Source organism: Gymnoscopelus microlampas (assembly GCF_963454915.1).
Source record: "Gymnoscopelus microlampas genome assembly, chromosome: 11".
Classification (NCBI taxonomy): Eukaryota; Metazoa; Chordata; class Actinopteri; order Myctophiformes; family Myctophidae; genus Gymnoscopelus; species Gymnoscopelus microlampas.
The window spans coordinates 41,468,160-41,491,167 of record NC_139948.1 but is presented as its reverse complement, the minus strand read 5'-3'; the positions used below and the strand labels follow the sequence as shown (position 1 = coordinate 41,491,167).

Below are 23,008 nucleotides of genomic sequence, written 5' to 3'. Positions count from 1 at the left end.
GCTCTGTTGCAGACAGGTGCCGATGCCGTTTGCCCCCAAAGTCTTGAATTTAATGTCTTGAATTTAATGTGTCATTATTTCCCCTGCCAGGCACTTGTCGCGATACAGTGAAAAAAGCTTCTTATTAAAAATTCTACATTCAAACCCATGAGCCCCTCATAACCTGCAAGCAAAACATGTGCTGCTAAACATGCAACATAACCATTGCTTTACAGTACATGAGGAACACAAACAACCATATCAGGCCTTTTTTCTTAAGTGAGATGAAGGGCAAATCGACTGTATAAAGTGAAATTAAAGATCTAAGTGATATCCTTTGTAAGAACCCACCATTAAACAGGCATCTGTCAATAAAATAGACATTTGGAAGAGAATCGGCCCTTTTTCTCTCTGACCCTGTAATTACTTCACCACACCTCCAGGTGGCAATGTAAATCTGTTATAAAGCATCCATAATGCAGGCAGTGGGGACAGGAAATGTGTGACCAAAGGACCAGGAGGCATCTGATACAATGATAAATGTACTGTATGTTTTGTAGAGTCGTTAATGGACAGGGAAAAACTAAGGTTGAAAACGATGACGTATTAAGAGTCATGAAGTTCATACAGTAGGATTGTATAGGTAAATAATACACAGGTCAACACATCACATCAAAATATGTAACATGGATGTATCAATAGCATCAATACTTGTTCAAAAAAGGCAGCCCTTTTCTTTACAGGAGTGTAAAGGATCTAACTGAAATCAAACTGTACTCTTGTGCATCTTTTTGCACACCATGCTGAAGTTGCAGCCGATAAAGTTGACAAAGTATGTCAGTTCCAAAGCTCATCGAGTCCTTTTCAGTGGCAGACATGCCGATCCAAAACAAACGGTCGGCAACCGCTACAGCAACGATTACCGACACCTTTCATCAGTTTAAACCATGGCCGTGACGATTTTGGGTCATGTCATTATATAGTGAATATTGTCAAACATTTTCAAAGATTTACTTGAACATAGCAGATCGACAAGCTCACGACGCGTCGCACCGTGACACGTTGTGAGCTTGTCGATCTGCTATTTTCACCGCGCTGCGCCATCGTACAACAAAGTATAAAACAGGGCCAGTTTTGGTTGCCTCTTGGTCACGACTGTCATTGTTCAGCATCCAGAAAATTCAGTGACAGAAACTATCTTCTCACGTACAACTCTGGCTCCCTCAGGTCTATCTTAGTACAGACATCTGGGGCGTCACCAGAAGCGTTTTAGCACTAAGACCGCGTTTGGTCCTGTTTGACTTATGAGAGAATGAAGATGGATCTTAGTGCTTAAACGCTATTGGGACACCTAGTCTCGCACCTCTCCTATCTCTCTCTATCTCTGTCTCTTCCCCTCTCTCTCTCTCTCTCTCTCTCTCTCTCTCTCTCTCTCTGTCTCTCTCTGCCCTACGTGGGGCACTCCTTCCAGAAAAAAATATATATGTCGGCGCATTCACAAAAATATATCCATATCTGACGTTTAAATGCATTTTTATTATTATTATTATTATAATGTCTTTAGTTAAAACTCAATAGAATTTTTTCTTTTTTCTTTTTTTATCCACTAGTCGGTCCCAAAATAAAAAAAAACAATCTCCACTTCTCCATTGGGGGAGGGCAAAAGAAAAAGATTTCCGTTTGCTTCTTTCTTCTTCGTTCCTTTTCCTCCCTGTCTCGTTCTGATTGGAAAATCGGAGGGAAACGGCCGCTCTCGGGCTCGCAGTCACAAGAAACAGGAAATGGGCGAGGGGAAGCCTCGGCCGTCCGCCGCCCGCCGTCGTCGGCGCACGCGCGGCACTCGGCGTTCCGGGCGGGTTCCCTCAGAGGTGGCTCTCCGAGTCGCTCTTGTTGTTGTGAGCGGTTCCGTTCTCCAGCGGGCGGGTGGCGAGCGCCAGGCCGTTGAGCGTCATGTTGCCCTCGTTCAGCCGCCGCACGCGGTACGTCTCGTAGTGGATGTCGTGGGTCACGTCTTTTAGGTCCTGAAGATGAGACCTGCAGAGAGGAAGCAGCAGAGGGACAAAAGACGATTACACTCAAAGCTTTTGTTTGTTTTCTTTTATAATTTAGTTTGTTAACAACTTAATCCCTATATATGTAGTTGACCCATTGCAGTCAGAACTGCAGAATCACTCCTAATCTTCTGCTGGAGTAGTCTGAAGGCCCATCTCTTCAGACTTTGCCTCACCTAGCACTTTTCTCTCCTTGTATCTCTTCTTGTCACCTTTATTCAATAGATGCTAGTTTACTAATGCAGACATATCTTTTTTCCCCCATTTGGCCATTAAGGTTATTTAGATAGCATGTTGTTTAGACCTGGTATCCTAGTTTATTTGAGGCATTACGTTTCTTCTCTCTGCACTCTACTCATGCTTACTCTGCTTATTCCAATCTCGCACCTCTGGATAAGAGCTTCTGCTAATACCAAAATTGTAATAGTAATTGTAATCGAGCCGGAATCCCCCAGAGCTCTGTACGTGGTCTTCTCCCTTTTTCCCTTTACACCGAATCTCTTTGACAAAAATAACCAAACTTGTAGATAGGCTATTTTTGCCAAATGTTTGTGCCTGAACAGGGACGCTATAGGCCCAAGGTTTATGTTGTTATGGCCATTTTTGCTTGTTGGGTCCAGCTCATGACCTGTGTCACATGACCTGCACATGCCCACACCCTCTCCTCTGCGTCTCTCCCGTGTGACGTTGAATAAGGCAGGAATGCCCCGGGAATAATCGGAAAAGAATCCGTAGCAGCAGCATGTGTTGAAGGCCAACCTGCCTGGACTATGTCATACTGTTTTTTTTTTACCAATTAAGACCTGAGGTTGATTCTACAAATGCCTTTTAAATCAGTAGTTATCACACTTTCACAATTTTTTGTACATCTGCTATTTTTTAATAGCAAATGCTAAAATCTAAAATGACACAGATGCTTTCCCGGTTTTAATGGGTAATTAAACAAGTATTTTTTTGTGTAATCTTTCACTATTACATCTTTCACATTAACCTATAAACAGGTTTTTTTTTTTGACAACTTCTCTAAACTCTGTAAACATTATTCACAAGTGTCTGTCCTCGCACCGGAGATGACCCGGAAATGTATTTATCTATGTATTTTAGCCATGCAGCATTATCCGTTTAGATAAACGCTGTCATGACACTACAGCTACAAGAGGTGATGCAAAAAAAAAAAGAAAAAAGAAAAACTAAGATGTTAAATGTTACACAGTATGACACAGCAGAAACATGAGACTTTTCCCCAGGAGTTAAAACACCTTCCACTTGTCATAAAACAGCTGCTTCTTCTCCTGCTGACAGATCCTGCTCTGTATCGGACACGCCGCTGACCTCTGCCCTTTGGCCTGAGGTAGGCCTCGGAGAGGCATGCGACCCCCGGGCTGACCTTAAAGTAGCCCTGCAACTCTCTGTCATTAGATTCCATTCTACTTGAACAGGGACAAGCCACCGTGCGTGTGTGTGTGTGTGTGTGTGTGTGTGTGTGTGTGTGTGTGTGTGTGTGTGTGTGTGTGTGTGTGTGTGTGTGTGTGTGTGTGTGTGTGTGTGTGTGGGAGGGTGCGTGCACATGTCAAAAGGGAAACAAACACTCCTCTGTATCATTTATGGCCCTTCACACAAACTACCCATGATCCCACGCCTGACAACATGGGAAAAATGAAGCCACTGGTAAGACTCTGCATATGGTAGCTTAAAGTAGCACACAGGAGAATGGTCAGGCATGACTGACACACACACACACGCACGCACACGCAAGCACACACACGCAAGCAAGCACACACATCAACTCACCTGATCAGCAAATCTCTTAAGTTGGCGAATTCACAGTGTGCCACATTTTCCACTGTGGACAGAGAAAATGAAGTGGCTTTTAGGGATTTGTGGTGTTTCACCGCATCACATAAACATAATGAGAAGGTTTATTTCACTGAAAGATACGATGAGCTTTCATCTCTATCCCTCAAGAATCCCACAACAGTTTAGCAGTTATATTCCATGACTATTCTCTAAGAATGCAGACACAATAGCACTAATGTTTTTGTTGTTGTTGTAGAATAGCCAATTTGAGTATCCCGGGGCAGGCCTCATTACGGCTGGCTTTCAGATAAAATGCGTTCACATTGTTATTTGCTCAGATATGTTCAACTTCCACAACCGTTCCCAATTTATCGTTTTCCATTTCATGTTCCAGGCATTGAGAATATAGATGTCTTTCCACGCTGAGTTTGTAGCAGCCTGGAGCATTCTGTTTTACAGTCTCACCACTAGATGGCAACGCACACCACCCCACTGAGGCAAAAAAAACTAACACTTGAGGCATTTTGATCAGCTTTGTTGACTTACTAAGTACTTGTAAATGCTAATGATCATAATCAGTGGTTTATCAGTGGCTTTTAAACTTTTTGTGCCCAAGGCACACCAATGGGCAAGCCAAAATACCCCAAAAAAGCATCATAAAGCATTGTGTGCTTGTAGATTGGCTATTTATGTGGGGGGGAAATGACATGCCCAAATTAGGGATGCCAGTGTGTCACAAAATCTCAGACACAACTGGACTTGTCTCACGGCACACCAATGTGCCTCAGCACACTGTTTGGGAATCACTGACACACTTGGCAGCAAAAACAGCAGATCTACAAGCTCATAACGCCTCTCTATGGCTATGCGACACATTGTGAGCTTGTAGATCTGTATGCTCAGCCTTTGATAAATGGAGTGGTTACCTTCGATGATGCCCCACTTGGTTTTGCGTCCCAGCACCTTGTTCCCATTCACCTGGTGTTCCTTATCCGTTCCCACCACAGCGAAGGGAATGTTTGCCTGGATACAGAATGTCACAGTGTCAAAACCACCACTTAAATGAAGAGTTCATCTTCATCAGTGTGACACCTCTGGCAATATGATTACTCACATGAAAGTTTAATGTTTTCACCTAAAATGACTGACATTTGGTTATTATCCCAAAGCTTTTGCATTACATTATATTCTAGAAAATGTAGAGAAGAGAAGAGAAGCTGTATTAACAGCTAATGGTAGATTAGAAATGAGCTGTTATGTGAAGTGAACTGTTCATATTAGGAGGACAGTATATTAAATAAATGCCTTTAAAACAGATTTTATTCTCAGTGTTTGGCAGGTTGAACGTACCCTGATCCTGTCATTGACCATGCGTTCCTCCGTGTCCTCGTCAAACTCTTTCTGGGGGTAGACGCGAATACCGTTTGCGACCAGGTCCTGTCTTATCTGTCAAGAGAGTAGTCAACAGGTCAAGCAAAGGTCAGTCAAGATGGCCCATTAGCTCACAACAAAAGGTTCATAGTGTCAGGGCATCCCACGGTCAGGAAGTATGAGGGCCATATAGAACATCCCAAACAAGAAGCCAAGTCTCACTTAGTTGTGTGCCGGTGTCATGCTCAGTAAATAGCAGATCTACAAGCTCACAACGCGTCACGAATGTGACATGTTGTGAGCTTGTAGATCTGCTATTTACGGCATGCAACACCAGAGTGCGACTACGTATAAATCAGGCTAAACAGAATTGAATTGACGTGAATTATTCTGTCATCACAGCGTTAGATGAAAGAAAATAGACATTATATAAACACAATCAAACAACACAAGCCACAAAGACAACATATTACCGTACATATCCCAATTTACTAAAAAGGAGCACTTCCTGGAAGTAAATTGATTCATATAATTATTAACGATAGATCAATAGCTAAATGTTGCTTATACACTGAACTATGTTTAAATAGATTATGGATAGATAATAGTAGTGTATAGATAGTAGATCATATTAAATAGACTAGTGATGATATGGAAATAAGGACAACAATCTTGGACAGAGAGGAATTCAATGACATATGACAGAGAGAGGAACAGATAGTAGTGGTTATCATATCACAGTTGTCAGAACAAAACTGAATCCAACCCCCGTTCCGTATGGATGTGAAACCTGGTGTGTTACAGTAAGTAATAAGAAGTGTAAAAGAAATGGGGGCAGCAGGTCTGTTAATGCATCTCGTAAAGCACTGCTTCTCAAACATTTTCATGTAACTGACATTTATTTGACCATCTGAAAAGACCCCCCCCCCCCGTTATGAGAAGATTTGTGTTAAACAATTTCAAACGTGTTCTAAGATTTTCATATTCTTTTCACGATTCTTTCAAAACTGTAAAAAATATTACAATATCTATAAGCTCACAACGCGTCGTGTTGTGGGCTTATGGATCGGCTATTTTTGAATTTGAATGCTTGATTTTGGAATAGCCGAAGTATTAAACAAGGTTAAAGTGGCTACGATGTGATGCTATATTAACTAATTATGCTGGGGACCCCCTAGAACCCCCTAAAATAACCCCCTTGAGAACCACTGTTGTAAAAGAATCCTGATAAGAGTCAGATAGATCATGTGCAACGACGCCTCATGACTCCCAGAATTATACAGTGTTGTTCCATGTTGAAAGTGCATCAGACTTTACGTTTTTAAAAGGCTCATGATGTATGGAAGGTGTTCTGTCTACGGGGGAGACAGTGAAATGTTTATAGACAAAAACCAGATGACAGAGCTACTTATATGGACCTACGAGAGACGAAACATGGTGTGTGTGACTGTGTGTGTGTGTGTGTGTGTGTGTGTGTGTGTGTGTGTGTGTGTGTGTGTGTGTGTGTGTGTGTGTGTGTGTGTGTGTGTGTGTCCTGCGCACGCACCCTCTGCTTGAACTCCAGTCTCTCCTCGATGGTGAGCGTGTCGGATTTGGCGATGACCGGTACGATGCTCACGATCTTGCCCAGCCTCTTCATGAACTCAATGTCGATAGGACGTAACCTACACACGCACACGCACACACACACACACACACACACACACACACACACACACACACACACACACACACACACACACACACACACACACACACACACACAAACACACACGTTTGATAAACATCATGGCTTCCAGACTGGGAATTGGGATTTAGAACCGGTTCTGATTGGTCAATCACTGAATACAGCGGAGTGTTATTTTTGAATAACACACTGATTAGAACCCTGTCTAATAAAAGACTCAGAGCGCCTGCTCATATCAATCAGCATTGCTTGATTTTGTGCCAAATCCAACATGGCAGCCATGTAAACAAACACACAATGCCATTTACAGCTAAACATGGCTGTCAAGAATGTTTTTTAAAACATTTGCGGCGAGAAATAGACTGAAAATGTATTCTATTTGTATTCTAGTTGTTTTCCGAGGCAACGGCGTTGCACTGGACGTACCCGGCATAAATTAACGGAATACCTTCATTACCGTAGGCAATGAAATCCTTCGTTTTGTTGTTATTTTTGGGTTGATCTATTCATTTCTTTATTACGCAGTCTTGTAGTAAGCAGGATAATAAATGGGGAGCAGGTCATTATTGATTATCATTATCCGCTATCATGCCTGGGTCTAATCACCCTGTCTGGGTTTATTTCTCAATAATGACCCGCTCCCCATTGATTATCCCTTGCTTACAAGTGGAGACATAGCAGCATGTATGTATTGCTCACCAGTGGCCCGTGGCCGGCAGGAAGTAGACGCAGCAGTGGATGCGGCTGTCGGGGATTCTCCTCTTGCGGTTGACATGCAGCTCTTCTCTCAGGTACTTCTCGTACTGTTCGTTGACATACTTCTCTATGGGCTCCCAGCTGGAGAGGAGGATGACATGGAAATAATTAGAAGGTTTGTAGTTGATCTCAATCGCTGCTGATGTTTAAAGGCCTCCTCACACGCAGAGTGTAAAAGGGTATTTTAAAGTCAACTTAGCACAGAACACGGTGAAATAGCACGGATTGACAATTCCGTAAATAGACGACTAGGAAACTACGAAAAGCAGTGCATAAGATCCCAAGGTGATATAACATGGGTTGCAACCCGGAAGCAGAGCAGTCCCCACAACATGATTTTACGATTCTGTGCCTATCGGTATATAACTCGGACGGCACTGGGTAGGCTCAAGCGAACGTCGAAACGTTCGGCACGGCAACTTGCTCGCTTTAGCATCGCTCGGTGGTGCCTTACGTAGCTCGAGTTCGCTTGAGACTGCTTTGTCTCGAGAAAACGTAACAAGAGGGGATTCGCGGCTCCTATGCACGGCTTTTCTGGTTTTCAGTCGTCTATGTACGGAATGTCAATCCGTGCTACTTAACCGTGTTGTGTGAGATCGGGTTGGATCAATACATGAACTTCCATCTCTCTGAGTTCTGGCACTCACCAGTTCTCGTTGTTGATCTGGTCTCCAAAGCCCGGCGTGTCGATCACGGTCAGCTTCATCTTCACCCCTTTCTCCTCGATCACTAGAGGGACCACAGACAGGGACGTTAGAGAACCCAGCATAAACATACAGTACTGCCCACTGCTGTTTCTTCTCTAACCCATGTGTGTATTGGCTAATAGCTATATAACACCCACAGTGTTATATTAACACTTCTGGATATACATGTGTATCTAATTAGAACCTGGAATGGAAACCAGCAGTACTCGGGGTCCCCTGGACCGGAGCTTTGATCTACTGCTCTGATCTCATTATAAGCAGGTATAACCAAAAAAAAACATTTTATTGATGGATAGATAGAGAGATCAATACCTGTTTGAACATCGCGCCTCGCACAGAAAACAGTACTTGGCGATCTGCTGTTGTCGGTACGAGACACTGGCACGCAAAACGACAAGTCTAAATTCTTCCCAAGTAGATTCACAAGCCCCCCATTGGCCCCCTGGGTCTGACCAGCCCCACCGCTTAACGAGGATCAAAGGCAGCGCTGCCTGGGCCGTGTTTACTGCAGGCGCTAAAAAGGGGGACAACCTCAGGGGTCCTAAATGGTCTATACTGTTCTTACCGGTCCCCTCACAAATCAGGCAGCAGACAGGCCACCTCAGGATTGAGAGGCCCTCACCTGCCGTTGACACCATGACGTTTAGCGTGCACGGCTGCGCGCACACGCTCGCGCAAGCTAGCAGCCGTAAGATAAAGGACATAAATAACACCTGTCAACTCTTAACTTTTACCTTGAATGTGCGACTTGTGTGCGTGTGTGTACACGTGAGCGTATGTGTGTGTTTGGGTCTGGGTAGGTAAACCATGCGACAGCCTAAAGACTATCATTTGAGCCGCGTTCCCATGTGGAGTAAGCACACAGGAATCTCCTCTCAGCGGAAGCCTGAGAGGCCAGTTTGGAAACCGATCATTGAGAGGGTTCGCTAACCTGCAATAAAAGGGGCAGACCTGCTTGCTCTGCATTACACACACGGGAATATTTGTTAAAAGGATTGCCACAGCACTTCCAGTTTTTAGTCCGCTTCTCCGCCAGCCACATATTGCCGTGTGTGTGTGTGTGGGGGGGGAGAAAAATGTTTCCACAGTCGGAACATATTGTTTCAACATATTGTCGTGCCAACGTTGATTTGGAGTTTGCAGTTGTTCTGCAAACATTTATTAGGAGTGGCAAGATGAACTATAATAGCTAAAGGGCAAGGCACTGTAATCTAATCAGGAGTTCCCACGTTTGACCAACAACATCGATTGGTTGGAATGAACGATCAATCATATGTCCAGTTCGAGAGAGTCATGAGGCATGGCGCTGAATTTATACTTTACATCCGTCTGGATTGGAGCTTTAGCTGAGTGCCTATAAATGTGAAAACGTTAACGTTACCTGCCAAAAAATAGGTTTATGTATTTGTATCTTCAGTTAGATTAAAAACAGTATTTGATTAAAAGCTAGCAGTATTAGGAATGATAATACGACATCCTATCATGGCGTGTTGGTTCAAGAGATTCAAAAGCACACACACACACACACACACACACACACACACACACACACACACACACACACACACACACACACACACACACACACACACACACACACACACACACACAGGTGGAGGTGTGGGTAGAGTAAACGGGAGAGCTGATTGTGTAAGCTTACTTCACACAGCTCGCTTTAAACTGTGTCTTTTACTAGATTTCCAGTAGCCTTTATAGTAGCTGCAGGCTGTGTGAGGGTTGTGCAACTGTCTTTCCTTTCCCTAAGCAACTGGATTTACAGGCAATGAGGTCAGCATCGGTGCAGAGGGAAGAAATACTGCGGAAGACTCAGCAGTTGTACTTCAACCAGTGGTGGAAAGTAACTAAGTACCTGTACTCAAGCGCTGTACTTAATCATTTTGAGGTACTGTTACCTGTACATAAGGTACTAGTGACTTTGTAGATATAAGGTACTAGTTACTTTGTAGATATAAGGTACTAGTTACTTTGAAGATCTGAATGATTATTACAAAACATAGATTAACCACTTCAGCCAAGATTTTAATAAATTGTGTACATATGATACCTTGTGAAACGGCACATTCTACATAATGAGTACTTTTACTTTTGGTACTTTAAGTATATTTTGATGCCAATACTTGTGTACTTTTACTCAAGTACATTTTTATTCCGGACTTTTACTTGCAACAGAGTGTTTTTACATTTGCAGTTTTGCAAGAAATGGTTTACTTTTTCCACCACTGTCTTCAACCACCACATTAAGCCTGCCATACTTATTTTGGGCATGTCAATGCAATGTGTAATGCAAAAAACTATTGAGGAGGGAGACATTTTTTTGTTTTTGTTTAGGCTAACGAACAAACAATTGGCTTAAAATCTTACAGACTACTCAGCCAATTGTTTGCTCATTTGCCAAAACAAAATATAGCTGTTTGAAGGCATTACAACTATTCTTTTGCATTGTACAGTTGACTCCCAACTTCTCCCTCCTCAATTGCTTTTGCATTTGGATTTTTTTCCTCCTTGGGGGGTAAAAAAAGCTTTTTTTTGTGGGGCATGTTAGTATAGACACAAATTTCCGCATGGCAACGCATTGTGAGACTGTTTTGGAGCAGCAGAGCCAGCCAGACACAACAGTCCAACCCACATTTAAAAGAATCTGGCATCATATCACTCTATAGCTCAGCTGCACAGAACAGGCATTGACTTTTCATCTGTGCATGAAATCTGAACAAATGTGAAGTTTGACAGACAAGACCAATATATTTAATATGACATTCTGCAGCTTTTGTCATATTCATGTCACACATTCAGTGGGTGGAAATGAAAGGCAGCCAGGAATATTATGGATATGACTGGTCAACAGTGGATGACTGCCAGTCTCAAATCCCATGGAGGGACACATCTGACCCACTGGCTGGCCTCAGGTTTTGTGGCCTTATTAAGATGCAAGTAGCCCTGCCTGAAGCTCATTGTGTCCCCTGGACAAGGGTCACATGTTCGGTTTCCCACGCGGAATTATCAAATTCTGGGTATAACAGTAGCATTTACCCCTCTCCCATCTATTCTAGAGGACATAATATCTACACATTCCTAGCTTTAAAACTATGGATTTTATCGTGCAAGAGCTCTAAGCTCAAGATCTGTGTTGCATGTGATTCTCTGTCTTGATTCTACTTGCTGTCTCTTAAAAATGTCACGAAAGTAAAATACTTGGTGGGGGAAAAAAAGCGAACAAGACTTTGTGCTTCTGAACAATGACCATGTAAAGGCTTACATGTTGAATATAGTATACTGACATTTTCTCCGGGGTCTCTAGGAGAGATCTGGATTGTAACAGTGTTTTCTCGTGGGCCATTTTTCATCATGTTTTATCACTGTCTCTGAGTGCGCTGCGACGCGTATGTACGTGTGTGACACAGCAGTCACAACGCTCTCAGAGAGCCCATGTGAAAGCGCCGGAGCCTATGTTTATGAAAGATGTCACGTTTTGCAGCCTCACATTCTTGCGAAGGCGGGGAAGGAGAAGGGGGGAAAAAAGTAAGCATTCCTCCCTCAAAGAGACGTCGTGTTTACGTTAGTTTGAGTCAAGTGTGCTTCACGTCTGTATGGCTGGATTTCAAGTTTAACTGTGTGTGTGTGTGTGTGTGTGTCTGCGTGCGTGCGCGCGTGCTTCTGTGTGAGTGAGTGAGCGAGTACAGGAGAGATAAATAATAATTTCATGTCTTAACCTGACAATTTCGGCCAAACAAAGCACATAAACACATTGAGACAGATGGACAGACAGCCAGACAGACAGACAAGACACACACGACCACTCATTTCTGCCGGTCAACATATCATTCAGAGTGGTATCCTGGGAACTCCCTGCCACGTATAGCAGGCCCACAATCCTCAGTGTTAATTTAACTCGTGAGTGTAACCAAATGTACCTGTAAGGGTCCATGCATGTGCACTTTCTCTGAGTTACAAAATGGATAAATAAACGCTGGGAATTTTACTGTGTGCACGGCAGGCACAAAAAAACCTCATTACGGCATCGTGGGCTTGAATGTGACTCATCACCACGGCTCTGTCAAATAAAACCAAAACATCCCTCAAAGGTAATCGAGCCTTTTTAGATCATCTAAGCTCCAGATTAGATTTTGGCCACATCTGAAGGCTGTGTGGGTTTAGAAATGACACCGCATGCACAACGAGAGCCTTCTCGCCCAATTGGGAGCAAATTACCTCATTTGCGTCAGAGCCTTTGAGGGGACGAACAATGACTGTTTTGAGCCCCGAGTTTCGGATGCAAATTAATTATTCTTCCATGCTTGCACAGGCCTACTGGAGGGACAAAGATGAAGTTGAGTCTGCGACAGCTCAGCTAATTCTGTTTGATGGCCGGCTTGGTTTGGCTCTGATGGCATCCTTGCACATTAAACCTGTCGTTCCCAAACGTTTTAGCTCAAGACCCAAAAGAGAAACCGGGACCCAAACTAGTGAAAATAGCAGATCTACAAGCGAGCTTGCAAATCTGCTATTTTCACTACTTCTTAAAAAAATTGTTTTCTAATTTAGGGAATTTCTTTGATTATTTGTATTTTTGTATTTTATTCATGAAATTCTTTTGAAAAATGTTTAGAATTAGTTTTCAACTCATGAAAATGTGTGATTTTTTGACGGATATCTTTAGAATTGTGTGTAAAATAAAGAAATAATGATAATAATTAATGACAACATTTAGGGAACAAAAAAATAAAGGGATATTCACTCGCAACCCATGAAAAACGGACCCACTGTTTGGAGAAGCGTGCATTAAATGAACGCTCTGGATTTCGCCTTTGCACACGCGTACATACCGTATACGGTACATAATGGCAGCCTATGACCTTGACCTCGTCCTAGAATGAGTCATAATAGTGTAAGCTGCTAAACGGGAAGCTAACGACAGTTGAAAACAGAAGTCGACCATGTGTTGGAGCTGGTCAAAGGAGAAGTGAGGATTCCTGTTCTTATGCAGTAGAAGAGGATGTAGCAGGCGGAATAATAAGAGAGAAACAAGGACCTGAGACTTAGCCCACAGATGCTGCTCTATAAGCTAACAACACATCGTATGTGTGGATGTCACGTACTGTAGATACAGTGGTTCCCAGTTCAAAATTATGTTTTTTGGGGGGGGGGGTCTCTCTCCCATTAAGACCTGAAGCCGATTCTACAAATGTCTCCTATAAATCCCAACACTTTTCTGAAAAACGTATGTTTCTACGTCAGTGGTGCTCAAACTTTTTCATGTCAAGGACCCCCAAAATTATATGTATTTTGTCGCGGAACCCCAATCTCAAGATGTTTTGTTACGGGGACCCCCCAGGGGCAAAGATTTGAGTTAAAAATGTTCGCTTTAAAATAATATATAAATATTAATTTGCACACATTTTCTCAATTTTTCAAAAATAGCAGATCTAGAAGCTCGTAGCGCGGCACTCGGTGCCGCGCTACGAGCTTGTATATCTGCTATTTTTGAATAGCCAAAGTGTAAAATAATGTTTTTTTAGCTCAAATCAAAAAGTGACACAGATACGTCCCAGGTCTTAATGGGTTAAGGGCCACTGCTGGCCATTGCTGGGATCGAACAATCGTTGGCCGTTCGTTTTGGATGGTCGTACCACCGCGTCATCCTAACCACACAACAGAATTTCACTGTAATTAGGGGTGATTTAAAAATGGACCATTAAAGGGCTGTCCAAACCCCGAGAATGATAACTATAATTGGAATGATGGATTTTGATTGTTTGTCAGCGTTTTGTATCATTTATCAAATCGCTCTGAAAGTTGATCCCGACAATATTGTTCACCGCTGTCGTTGTCATTATAGTTGTGGCGCACGCTCTGCCATACACTTGAGTTACACATAATGATCTCTGTGTGTGTGTGTGTGTGTGTGTGTGTGTGTGTGTGTGTGTGTGTGTGTGTGTGTGTGTGTGTGTGTGTGTGTGTGTGTGTGTGTGTGTGTGTGTGTGTGTGTGTGTGTGTGTGTGGGTGTGTGTGTGTGTGTGTGTGTGTGTGTGTGTGTGTGTGTGTGTGTGTGTGTGTGTGTGTGTGTGTGTGTGTGTGTGTGTGCTACTTACTGTGGCTGACTGACTGCAGTTTGACCGTTTTGGAGATCTTCTCTTCGTAGTTAGGGGTACAGGACTTGCGGCTGACTTTGGACTTGAAGAGTGTGTTGACCAAGGTGGACTTACCGAGCCCACTCTGACCTGCAAACACACACAAAGGACACACACAGGTCAAGTCAAAGCTCACTTTGTACCATGAAATACATGAAAAGACATACAAAACTTTAAAAAAATGGCCGCCACTGCTATGCCATGTTCTATTCTATTCTGTTAGAATCTATTCAATTCTGTTCTACTCTATTCTACAATCACCTAGACCGTCTTTCTATGTTGAAACAATTAAGAGTGTGAAAACATTCCACCTTTCTGTCTTTCATCTTTTACATATTAAAGCTGTCCCCTGGGGTTACTGGTGATGTCATCAGTGAGTCGCACAGACAGTATCATGTCATTATCAAGTGTCTGTCACTCTCTGTCTCTGTCACTCTCTGTCTCACTCTCTCTGTGTGCGTGTGTGTTTGTGTCTCTCTCCCTCTCTCTCTCACACACACACACACACACACACACACACACACACACACACACACACACACACACACACACACACACACACACACACACACACACACACACACACACACACACACACACACACACACACACACACACACACACACACGAACACGAACACGAACACATCATGCTCAGTGTCACCGTCAGGTGTGATCTCTGCTGTCACATGCCTGAGTCTTGTAATCCCCTTTAAGTTGTGATTAGTGATGTCACCATGACAGAGTGTGTGGAGCTGTACCGACGTGCACTACACAATATTACACAGACAGACAGACAGACAGACAGACAGACAGACAGACAGACAGACAGACAGACACACACACATCTAAAGAACCCATTACTACCTTGGCAAGTATGTCAATAAAGAACCAAGCGTGCGGGCACATAAACTATGTCACTGCGCTTGTAATCTGACTTGACTACTCGTCATTTTGAGAAGAGAAAAACTCCACCAAAGACGACCTGAATGCGTGCGTGCGTAAGTACGTGCGTGCGTGCGTGCGTGCTTGCGTGCGTGCGTGCGTGCGTGCGTGCGTGCGTGCGTGCGTGCGTGCGTGCGTGCGTGCGTGCGTGCGTGCGTGCGTGCGTGCGTGCGTGCGCAGCAGGAAAGTGCAGACAGCCCCAGGGCTATGGAGACCACATCCTCCTAACAGCAGCTTACTTCCTGTCTTCCAATGAAAAACCAACGTTATGTCGTCTTATCCACAGATGCACAGGCACGACTCTGCTGTCTGCTATTGTACAATACACCAGAGGTTCTCAAAGTGGGGTCCGAGGACCCACAGCGGTCCTTCAGGGGGTTAGAGGGGGTCCCCAGCACTGTGCTCAGTGCATAACTGCAGTCAAATGACACCTTCATATCGTTGCTGTCTGGCAGAAACCTCTTATCTCCATATTCTAACTTTTTGTGTTTTTGTTGTAAATCAACTACAGCGTCATACAAAAGCATCAAAAGTAGCAGATCGACAAGCTCGAAACGTGGCTCGAAACACGGCGCAACGCTACGCGTTTTGAGCTTGTCGATCTGCTAATTGTGCTGTTCTTTTTATTTGAATCCTGAACAGTTACAGTTTTGGACATGTGAGGCTTCCACCCGACAGAGACGATATGTGTTTCCGGTTCAAATCTGCTGCCAAACCAATGAAATGAAGCTATGGGACAATGAACCAGGACAGGAAACTGGGGGTAGGTATGCATGCAACCTTCTGGAAACCCAGGACTACAACAGTTATGCAAGGTAAGTATGAACCACATAAACCCTACAGATACTCTGTTGACCCGTGTCTGCCTGGGGTCTATCCCCCCCTGGTCACCTCCCTTTTCCCCCTCTACTCTTCGGTGAACACTCATATGCGTTCTGTGGTCTTTGCTTAGATTCACTGTCTGCTGACGTTGCTGCGTCTGGTATTCTATAGTGATGTCTTTTTTTGTTGTCACTTAATGTTGTTTCTTATTTTACTGTGTTTTCTTGCTGCAGTTTTTTCCTGTGTTTTAGCTGATGTAGTGTATTTAGCTTTTTTTTAGATGTTCTGTACTGCTTTTTGGTTGTGCTATATAAATAAAGTGGATTGGATTAGATTGTAAGCTTGTAGATCGTAGATTGTGGCGGTGTTTTCCCTTTTCTACTGAATGTTTGCAATGACATGCCCAGAATAGGGACGGTATAAGTGTATAAGTGGATAAATATATGGTTACGTTTTGAAAAGCTACGTTTTAAAAACACAGCGAATGTTCAGCGAATGAGAGAATGACAGCGAGAGAAAGAGAGCGATTCAAAACAAGAGTTTGGGAGTCATAATCTTTAAAAAACAACTTCCACCAAACAACAAAAACAACCTATTCCAACAACAACAACGACAAGTGTCCTTTCAGACGCTCTCCAGTCAGCTTCGGTGACCTGCTGGCCATCGTTCCACGCTTGTTCATTGGTTCTAACCGTACGCCAGCCACGCCCATCCGGCTCTGTGATTGGACAGGCATAAGGCCTTGGGGTGCTGCGATTGGCCCAGAGTGTGTGGTGTGTCTTGTTTTGAATGTGAGAACAAGAAGTAAAAAAGGCCCCGTGAGGAATGTTGGCTCTGGTCGTGCAACACAACACAGCAGGTACACACACACACACACACACACACACACACACACACACACACACACACACACACACACACACACACACACACACACACACACACACACACACACACACACAGAGTAGCTGATGCACATAATTATAAACTCGCATCTTGTATGGGGACAATGAATAGGAGCATGTGTGTGTGTGTGTGTGTGTGTGTGTGTGTGTGTGTGTGTGTGTGTGTGTGTGTGTGTGTGTGTGTGTGTGTGTGTGTGTGTGTGTGTGTGTGTGTTATGTCAAAAGCCAAAGCAGCAGGTGTTCTAAACAAAAGCCAGCAGAGCTTTGTGGTAAGGAGCCAGGATGCTGGCTCGGACCAGCGTTAGCACCACCATGCAACTGGAGAATGGCAATTCTTTGAGTGGAAGCCCACCCATTCACACCAGAGCCCTGTTCACAGTGGTACCAAAGTAGTGCAGAACATGGGGTGCCCGGTGGCTCGGACAGTATGCTTCCTATACAAAAACCTGAGTTTGAATCCAACTCCTGTCATGTTTTCTTGGTCCTTTGAATTAAATTGTCTCGCATGGCTCCACTCACTCTCTCTGCCCTATAGGTCTCCCATCTCTCTAAACACTCAAGCATACAATGCCAAAGACAATTGTAAAATTGTAACAAAAAAATGAGTTTTTAGAACATAACCACTTACATGCCTTTAACCGCATGAACCCTAGCATCCCCATTCTGGGCAATGGACAAACATTCAGCAAAAATGGGTGAACGTTTCCAGAAAAAAAGGAGACCTTCAAGCTCACAATGCGCTGCATTGAGCTTGTACATCTGCTTTATTTGCCATTTGATGTACAACAAAGTGGTTAAACTCACAAATGAACAGCAGGACAATCTCCCATATTATGTTTAAAAATAAATGCACTGCAGAACAAATCCAAAGTCTCTAGGGCGGTCCTTCATGTTTGGGCAGTGATATGATCGCTTTTTAAAGCAGTAGGCGTAGGTTTGTTAGCCGCTGCTCAAACAACATTACGTTTCCCCAGAGACGTATCGCAGGCAGGGATCTCCCATCATCTAGATTAGGTCTCCACTGACACTCTGTAGGCCAGGATTATTCGGCATCGGCAATCATAACAATCTCTGTTTTCAGTTCTCAATTCTCTGTTTTTCACACGCGCACACACACACACACACACACACACACACACACACACACACACACACACACACACACACACACACACACACACACACACACACACACACACACACACACACACACACACACACACGCACACACACACACACACACACACGCACACACACACGTGGCACTGCGCATTAGGTTTTTCACCCACAGGAAGCGCAGGTGAACAGGAAAGGGCTTGCTGGCACATCAGCCTGTGTGAGAGTGTTTGTGGTTGACAGGGAAACCCCTGAGGCTCCGGCTGTGCAGCCTGTCTCCTATACACTGTCTTATTACCCTGAACCTACACCGTTTCAGTCAGCAGAGACACTGAAATATGTAATACTTGGTGGCATGGCAGTGTTGTCACATGGCAAAAAATAGCCGTGTTGTTGTTGTGACCTTGTAGATCGTCTATTTTCAGTGCACAATACTACTCTAGGCCACGAGTACAAATCAGTCATCAGCTCCACACCAGGCCAAAAGCAACCGAATTAGGCATACGGACAGCAAGAAAACTATATCTATTTTCATCTGTAAGCCTGGTTAATGCTGTGTAAGCACGGACGCAGTGAAAGCGCCGTTGTTTGAACCTGTACTGGCTCTGTGTCACATCATGTCACCACCGCTCTCCATCTTCTCTTTCCTGTTTCCTTCCACTTTTGCTGACTAAAAAAAGCAGGCTTAATAAAGTGCCTTAACCCTTGTGCTATATCAGTGGTTCTCAAACTTTTTCATGTCAAGGACCCCCAATATGTATATGTATTTGGCCGCAGACCACCATCTCAAAATATTTTGTTCCAGGGACCCCCCAGAAGCAAAGATTTGAGTTACAAATATTTGCTTCAAAGAATATATATTGATTCAAAGATTTGCACAAATTTTCTTGATTTTTCAAAAATAGCAGATCTACAAGCTCATAGCGCGGCACTCGGTGCCGCGCTATGAGCTTGTATATCTGCTATTTTTCAATAGCCAAAGTGTAAAATAATGTTTTTTTGCCCCAATTCAATAAACGACACAGATGCGTTCCAGGTCTTAATGGGTTAATAATCATCTAAAAACAGACAAAATATATCCTCTACAATCTACGCAAGAATAAGCTGTTGGTTATTTCAGTCAGTATGTTTTTAGAACATACTTATTTTACACTTGATAATTTGTGTTTGTAGCTTTTGTAAAAACTGCACACTGGATCATGATCAAGATGGAGAGTGCGGACTCAGTCCTTTCGATATTACTATGTTCTTCCGTTCAGCACCTTTTATCGTTTGCATACTTTGTTAACTTTTTTTTGCGTGTTTGTAGGTGTTGCTGCTGAGAACCACGGGCGCAAAGCCTGAATGCTTCAAGTACCAGAGAAATCTCCCCACATTTGTTTCCTCTTAAGTTTTTGTCCGTGCAATTTCTCTCTGCCATTATCACACTCATGCAACATCAAAGCCCGTGAAGCATATTGAATGAATGAAATAAAAAACAGTTCAAACATTTCTCTCAATCAACAAAGTCACACAGGTACGCCTGAGTATGTTGAATCCATCCTCATCCTGTGGTATTGCAACGTGTTATTATCAATGTCTTGATGTGTAATGTAATCCTTTCCTCCCATTATCTAAATCCTCATTCAATAACCAACGTGGAGTGAGCTACTCACTCTCCACCTACAAAACGCACTTGCAAAAAGAATACCACCCAGTGGTTTGTGTGTGTGTGTGTGTGTGTGTGTGTGTGTGTGTGTGTGTGTGTGTGTGTGTGTGTGTGTGTGTGTGTGTGTGTGTGTGTGTGTGTGTGTGTGTGTGTGTGTGTGTGTGTGTGTGTGTGTGTGTGTGTGCGTACGTGCGTGTGTGTGTGCATACGACGTGCGTGTGTTGCATATACAAAAATCTGTTAACATACATGTTACGCAAAGTAAACAGTAACACGTGAATCTTAGCATCCCTATTCTGGTCCTAATTGGCGGACATTCTGCAAATAATAGCAGATCTACACGGTCACAATGCTCCGCATTGCACTACATTGTATTATCGACAAAGAAATGTGGTGTAGATCAGTGGTTCTCAACCTTCTCAGGCCACGAGTCACGACCCCCCAAAATAATCATATTTGAACTGGGGACCCCCCCCTTCCCTGAGAAGCACTTGGAATTGTAGGAGTTGAGGCATTACATTTAGTTTGACTCGGTTCCACAGATACATATTGTGAAATATTGTTATTTGACAATTTGGCCAATGTTTGACCAGTTTATATATATAATTAATTGTCTTTTGTCTTTCATTGTCTCCGCCAGGAGAGTTTGTTTTCACTTTCCGTCAGCCAAGCAAACATTGGTCGAGCCTCACGTGACACTTGACAATACGGTGAAATAGTGTGATCTGATTGGCTAGTGACATATAACGGGCTATAAATACATGTGTCACTTTGAAAGAGTCTTTGCCTCTTTCAAAGTGAGGTAAGACAGGAATAATCACTAAATGGCTGAGAAATGGCGGATACTGTAACAATTGAATAGGACACTTACACAGACAGGACAGATAGGACACTTACACAGATAGGACGGATAGGACACTTACATAGACAGGACGGATAGGACACTTATACAGACAGGACGGATAGGACACTTATACAGACAGGACGGATAGGACACTTATACAGACAGGACGGATAGGACAGTTATACAGACGGATAGGACACTTGTGTCATGTTACTATGACACAGTAACATGTTCTATTTTTTGTAAGAATTAGAACATAAGAATTAGAACATTCCCAACATTCCCAACACAAGTCTGCTGGCGGAGACTTGTGCTCCGAGGAGCACTTTTTTGTCTCCGCCAGGAGAGTTTGTTTTCACTTTCCGTCAGCCAAGCAAACATTGGTCGAGCCTCACGTGACACTTGACAATACGGTGAAATAGTGTGATCCGATTGGCTAGTGACATATAACGGGCTATAAATACATGTGTCACTTTGAAAGAGTCTTTGCCTCTTTCAAAGTGAGGTAAGACAGGAATAATCACTAAATGGCTGAGAAATGGCGGATACTGTAACAATTGGATAGGACACTTACACAGACAGGACAGATAGGACACTTACACAGACAGGACGGATAGGACACTTACATAGACAGGACGGATAGGACACTTATACAGACAGGACGGATAGGACACAACACAAGTCTGCTGGCGGAGACTTGTGCTCCGAGGAGCACTTTTTCTAGTTTATTTTGAAACTGTCACTTTACTATCACCCCCGAAAAATCATGTGGGGACCCCCCTGGTGGTGCAGACCCACAGGTTGAGAACCACTGGTGTAACGGGCCATGGATGGACAGACCCCTGGGGGACCACTTGTCATCAGAGTATACAGGATTCAAGTGGTCAACAGTGTGTTTACATTGTGTGTATATGTGGGTGCTTACAGCAGTGGTACTCAAACGTTTTCATGTCAAGGACCCCCAAATTGACACTTATTAGCCCGCGGACCCCCATTTCAAAAGATATGCCAGGGACACCCATAGGAGAAGATTTTTTACAGCTCTAGCAGTGATCCTCAACCATTTTAATTTCAAGGACCCACAGTCTGACATGCATTAGGGCTACAGACCCCCATTTAATGGCATTTCTATCACTCGGACCGCAATTTATATTGTAAAATCTATGTCAATTTAACTCTGAGAGTGTACAAATGGAACCAAATGGACCCGTCAGGGTCCATTTGGTTCCATTTGTACACTCTCAGAGTTACAGACCCATAAGGGTCCATTTGGTGCCTAATCTATCATTCAGCTGGGGACCCCCTGGAACTCCCTCAAGGACCCCTGAGGGTCCCCGGACCCCACACTATGAGAACCAATGGCTTACACAGTATGTGCGTCTGTGCTGATTACTCACCCACCACCATGATGTTAAACTCAAAGCCGGCCTTCATGGTCTTGCGTCTCATCTGGTCCAGCACGGCCTCGATGCCCACGTAGCCAAACAGTTCACTCCCCCTCAACACCCCCACCCCCGGCGTGGGCGCGGGCCGGCACGCCGGGATAACCGGCTCTTTCTCCACCTCCACCTCTATGTTTGTCACGCCATCGTTCTTCTTCTTCTTCTCCTCCTCCACTTTTGCTTCCGAAGAGTTCTCCTCTTTCTTCTCTCTGCTGGGCGTCGTCTGGTCGCTGCTGGTGGCGACCACGGGGGTCGCCGTGTCGACGGCGCTCTGGGTGGCCGGCGTCTGTCCGTTGCTCTCTCGCTCGTTCCCTCCTCCTCCTCCTCCCTCTTCTCCTTCTCCCCTCGCGGCTCTCTCCGGCTCCGCCTCTCTCTCCTCCATGGCGGTGGGCGTGTCCGTCTCCGACACTTTCGCCGTTTCTGCGGAGAAACACGCGAGGAACTTTAGATGTTGAGGAACACCTCACAGCAATGCAGCAATTACACTAAAAACACCTAAAATAATCAAACATCCACACATATAGAAACACCACCTCGGTTCCAGTCACATGATGCACGTCTATCAGAGTAGAACCTGAAGCCCTAAAACAGAGATGGCATTCCCCTTTGGTTGTGGTTCTCAAACTTTTTCAATTATATGTATTTGGCCCACGGACCCCCATCTCAAAATATTTCGTTCCAGGGACCCCCGGAAGCAAAGATTTGAGTTACAAATGTTCGCTTTAAAACTATATATTCAAAGATTTGCACAATGTTCACAATTTTTCAAAAATACTATTTTTGAATAGCC

The 23,008-nt window shown here is 43.9% G+C and overlaps 1 protein-coding gene across 1 annotated transcript in view; it reads right to left on the bottom strand.

Annotated features, from left to right (window-relative positions):
• Positions 1-312: 312 nt before the first annotated feature.
• LOC311056301 (uncharacterized protein) overlaps positions 313-23,008 on the bottom strand; it is a 109,715-nt gene continuing 87,019 nt past the window's right edge. Inside the window, exons 4-12 of the mRNA XM_084072822.1 lie at positions 22,174-22,638; positions 14,459-14,587; positions 8,289-8,370; positions 7,585-7,722; positions 6,745-6,862; positions 5,178-5,273; positions 4,754-4,850; positions 3,822-3,873; positions 313-2,013 (exon numbers count right to left, since the gene is read on the bottom strand). Coding sequence (XP_083928948.1) covers positions 1,842-2,013; positions 3,822-3,873; positions 4,754-4,850; positions 5,178-5,273; positions 6,745-6,862; positions 7,585-7,722; positions 8,289-8,370; positions 14,459-14,587; positions 22,174-22,638 — 1,349 coding nt within the window. The 3' untranslated portion in view covers positions 313-1,841. The remainder of the gene's footprint in view (positions 2,014-3,821; positions 3,874-4,753; positions 4,851-5,177; positions 5,274-6,744; positions 6,863-7,584; positions 7,723-8,288; positions 8,371-14,458; positions 14,588-22,173; positions 22,639-23,008) is intronic.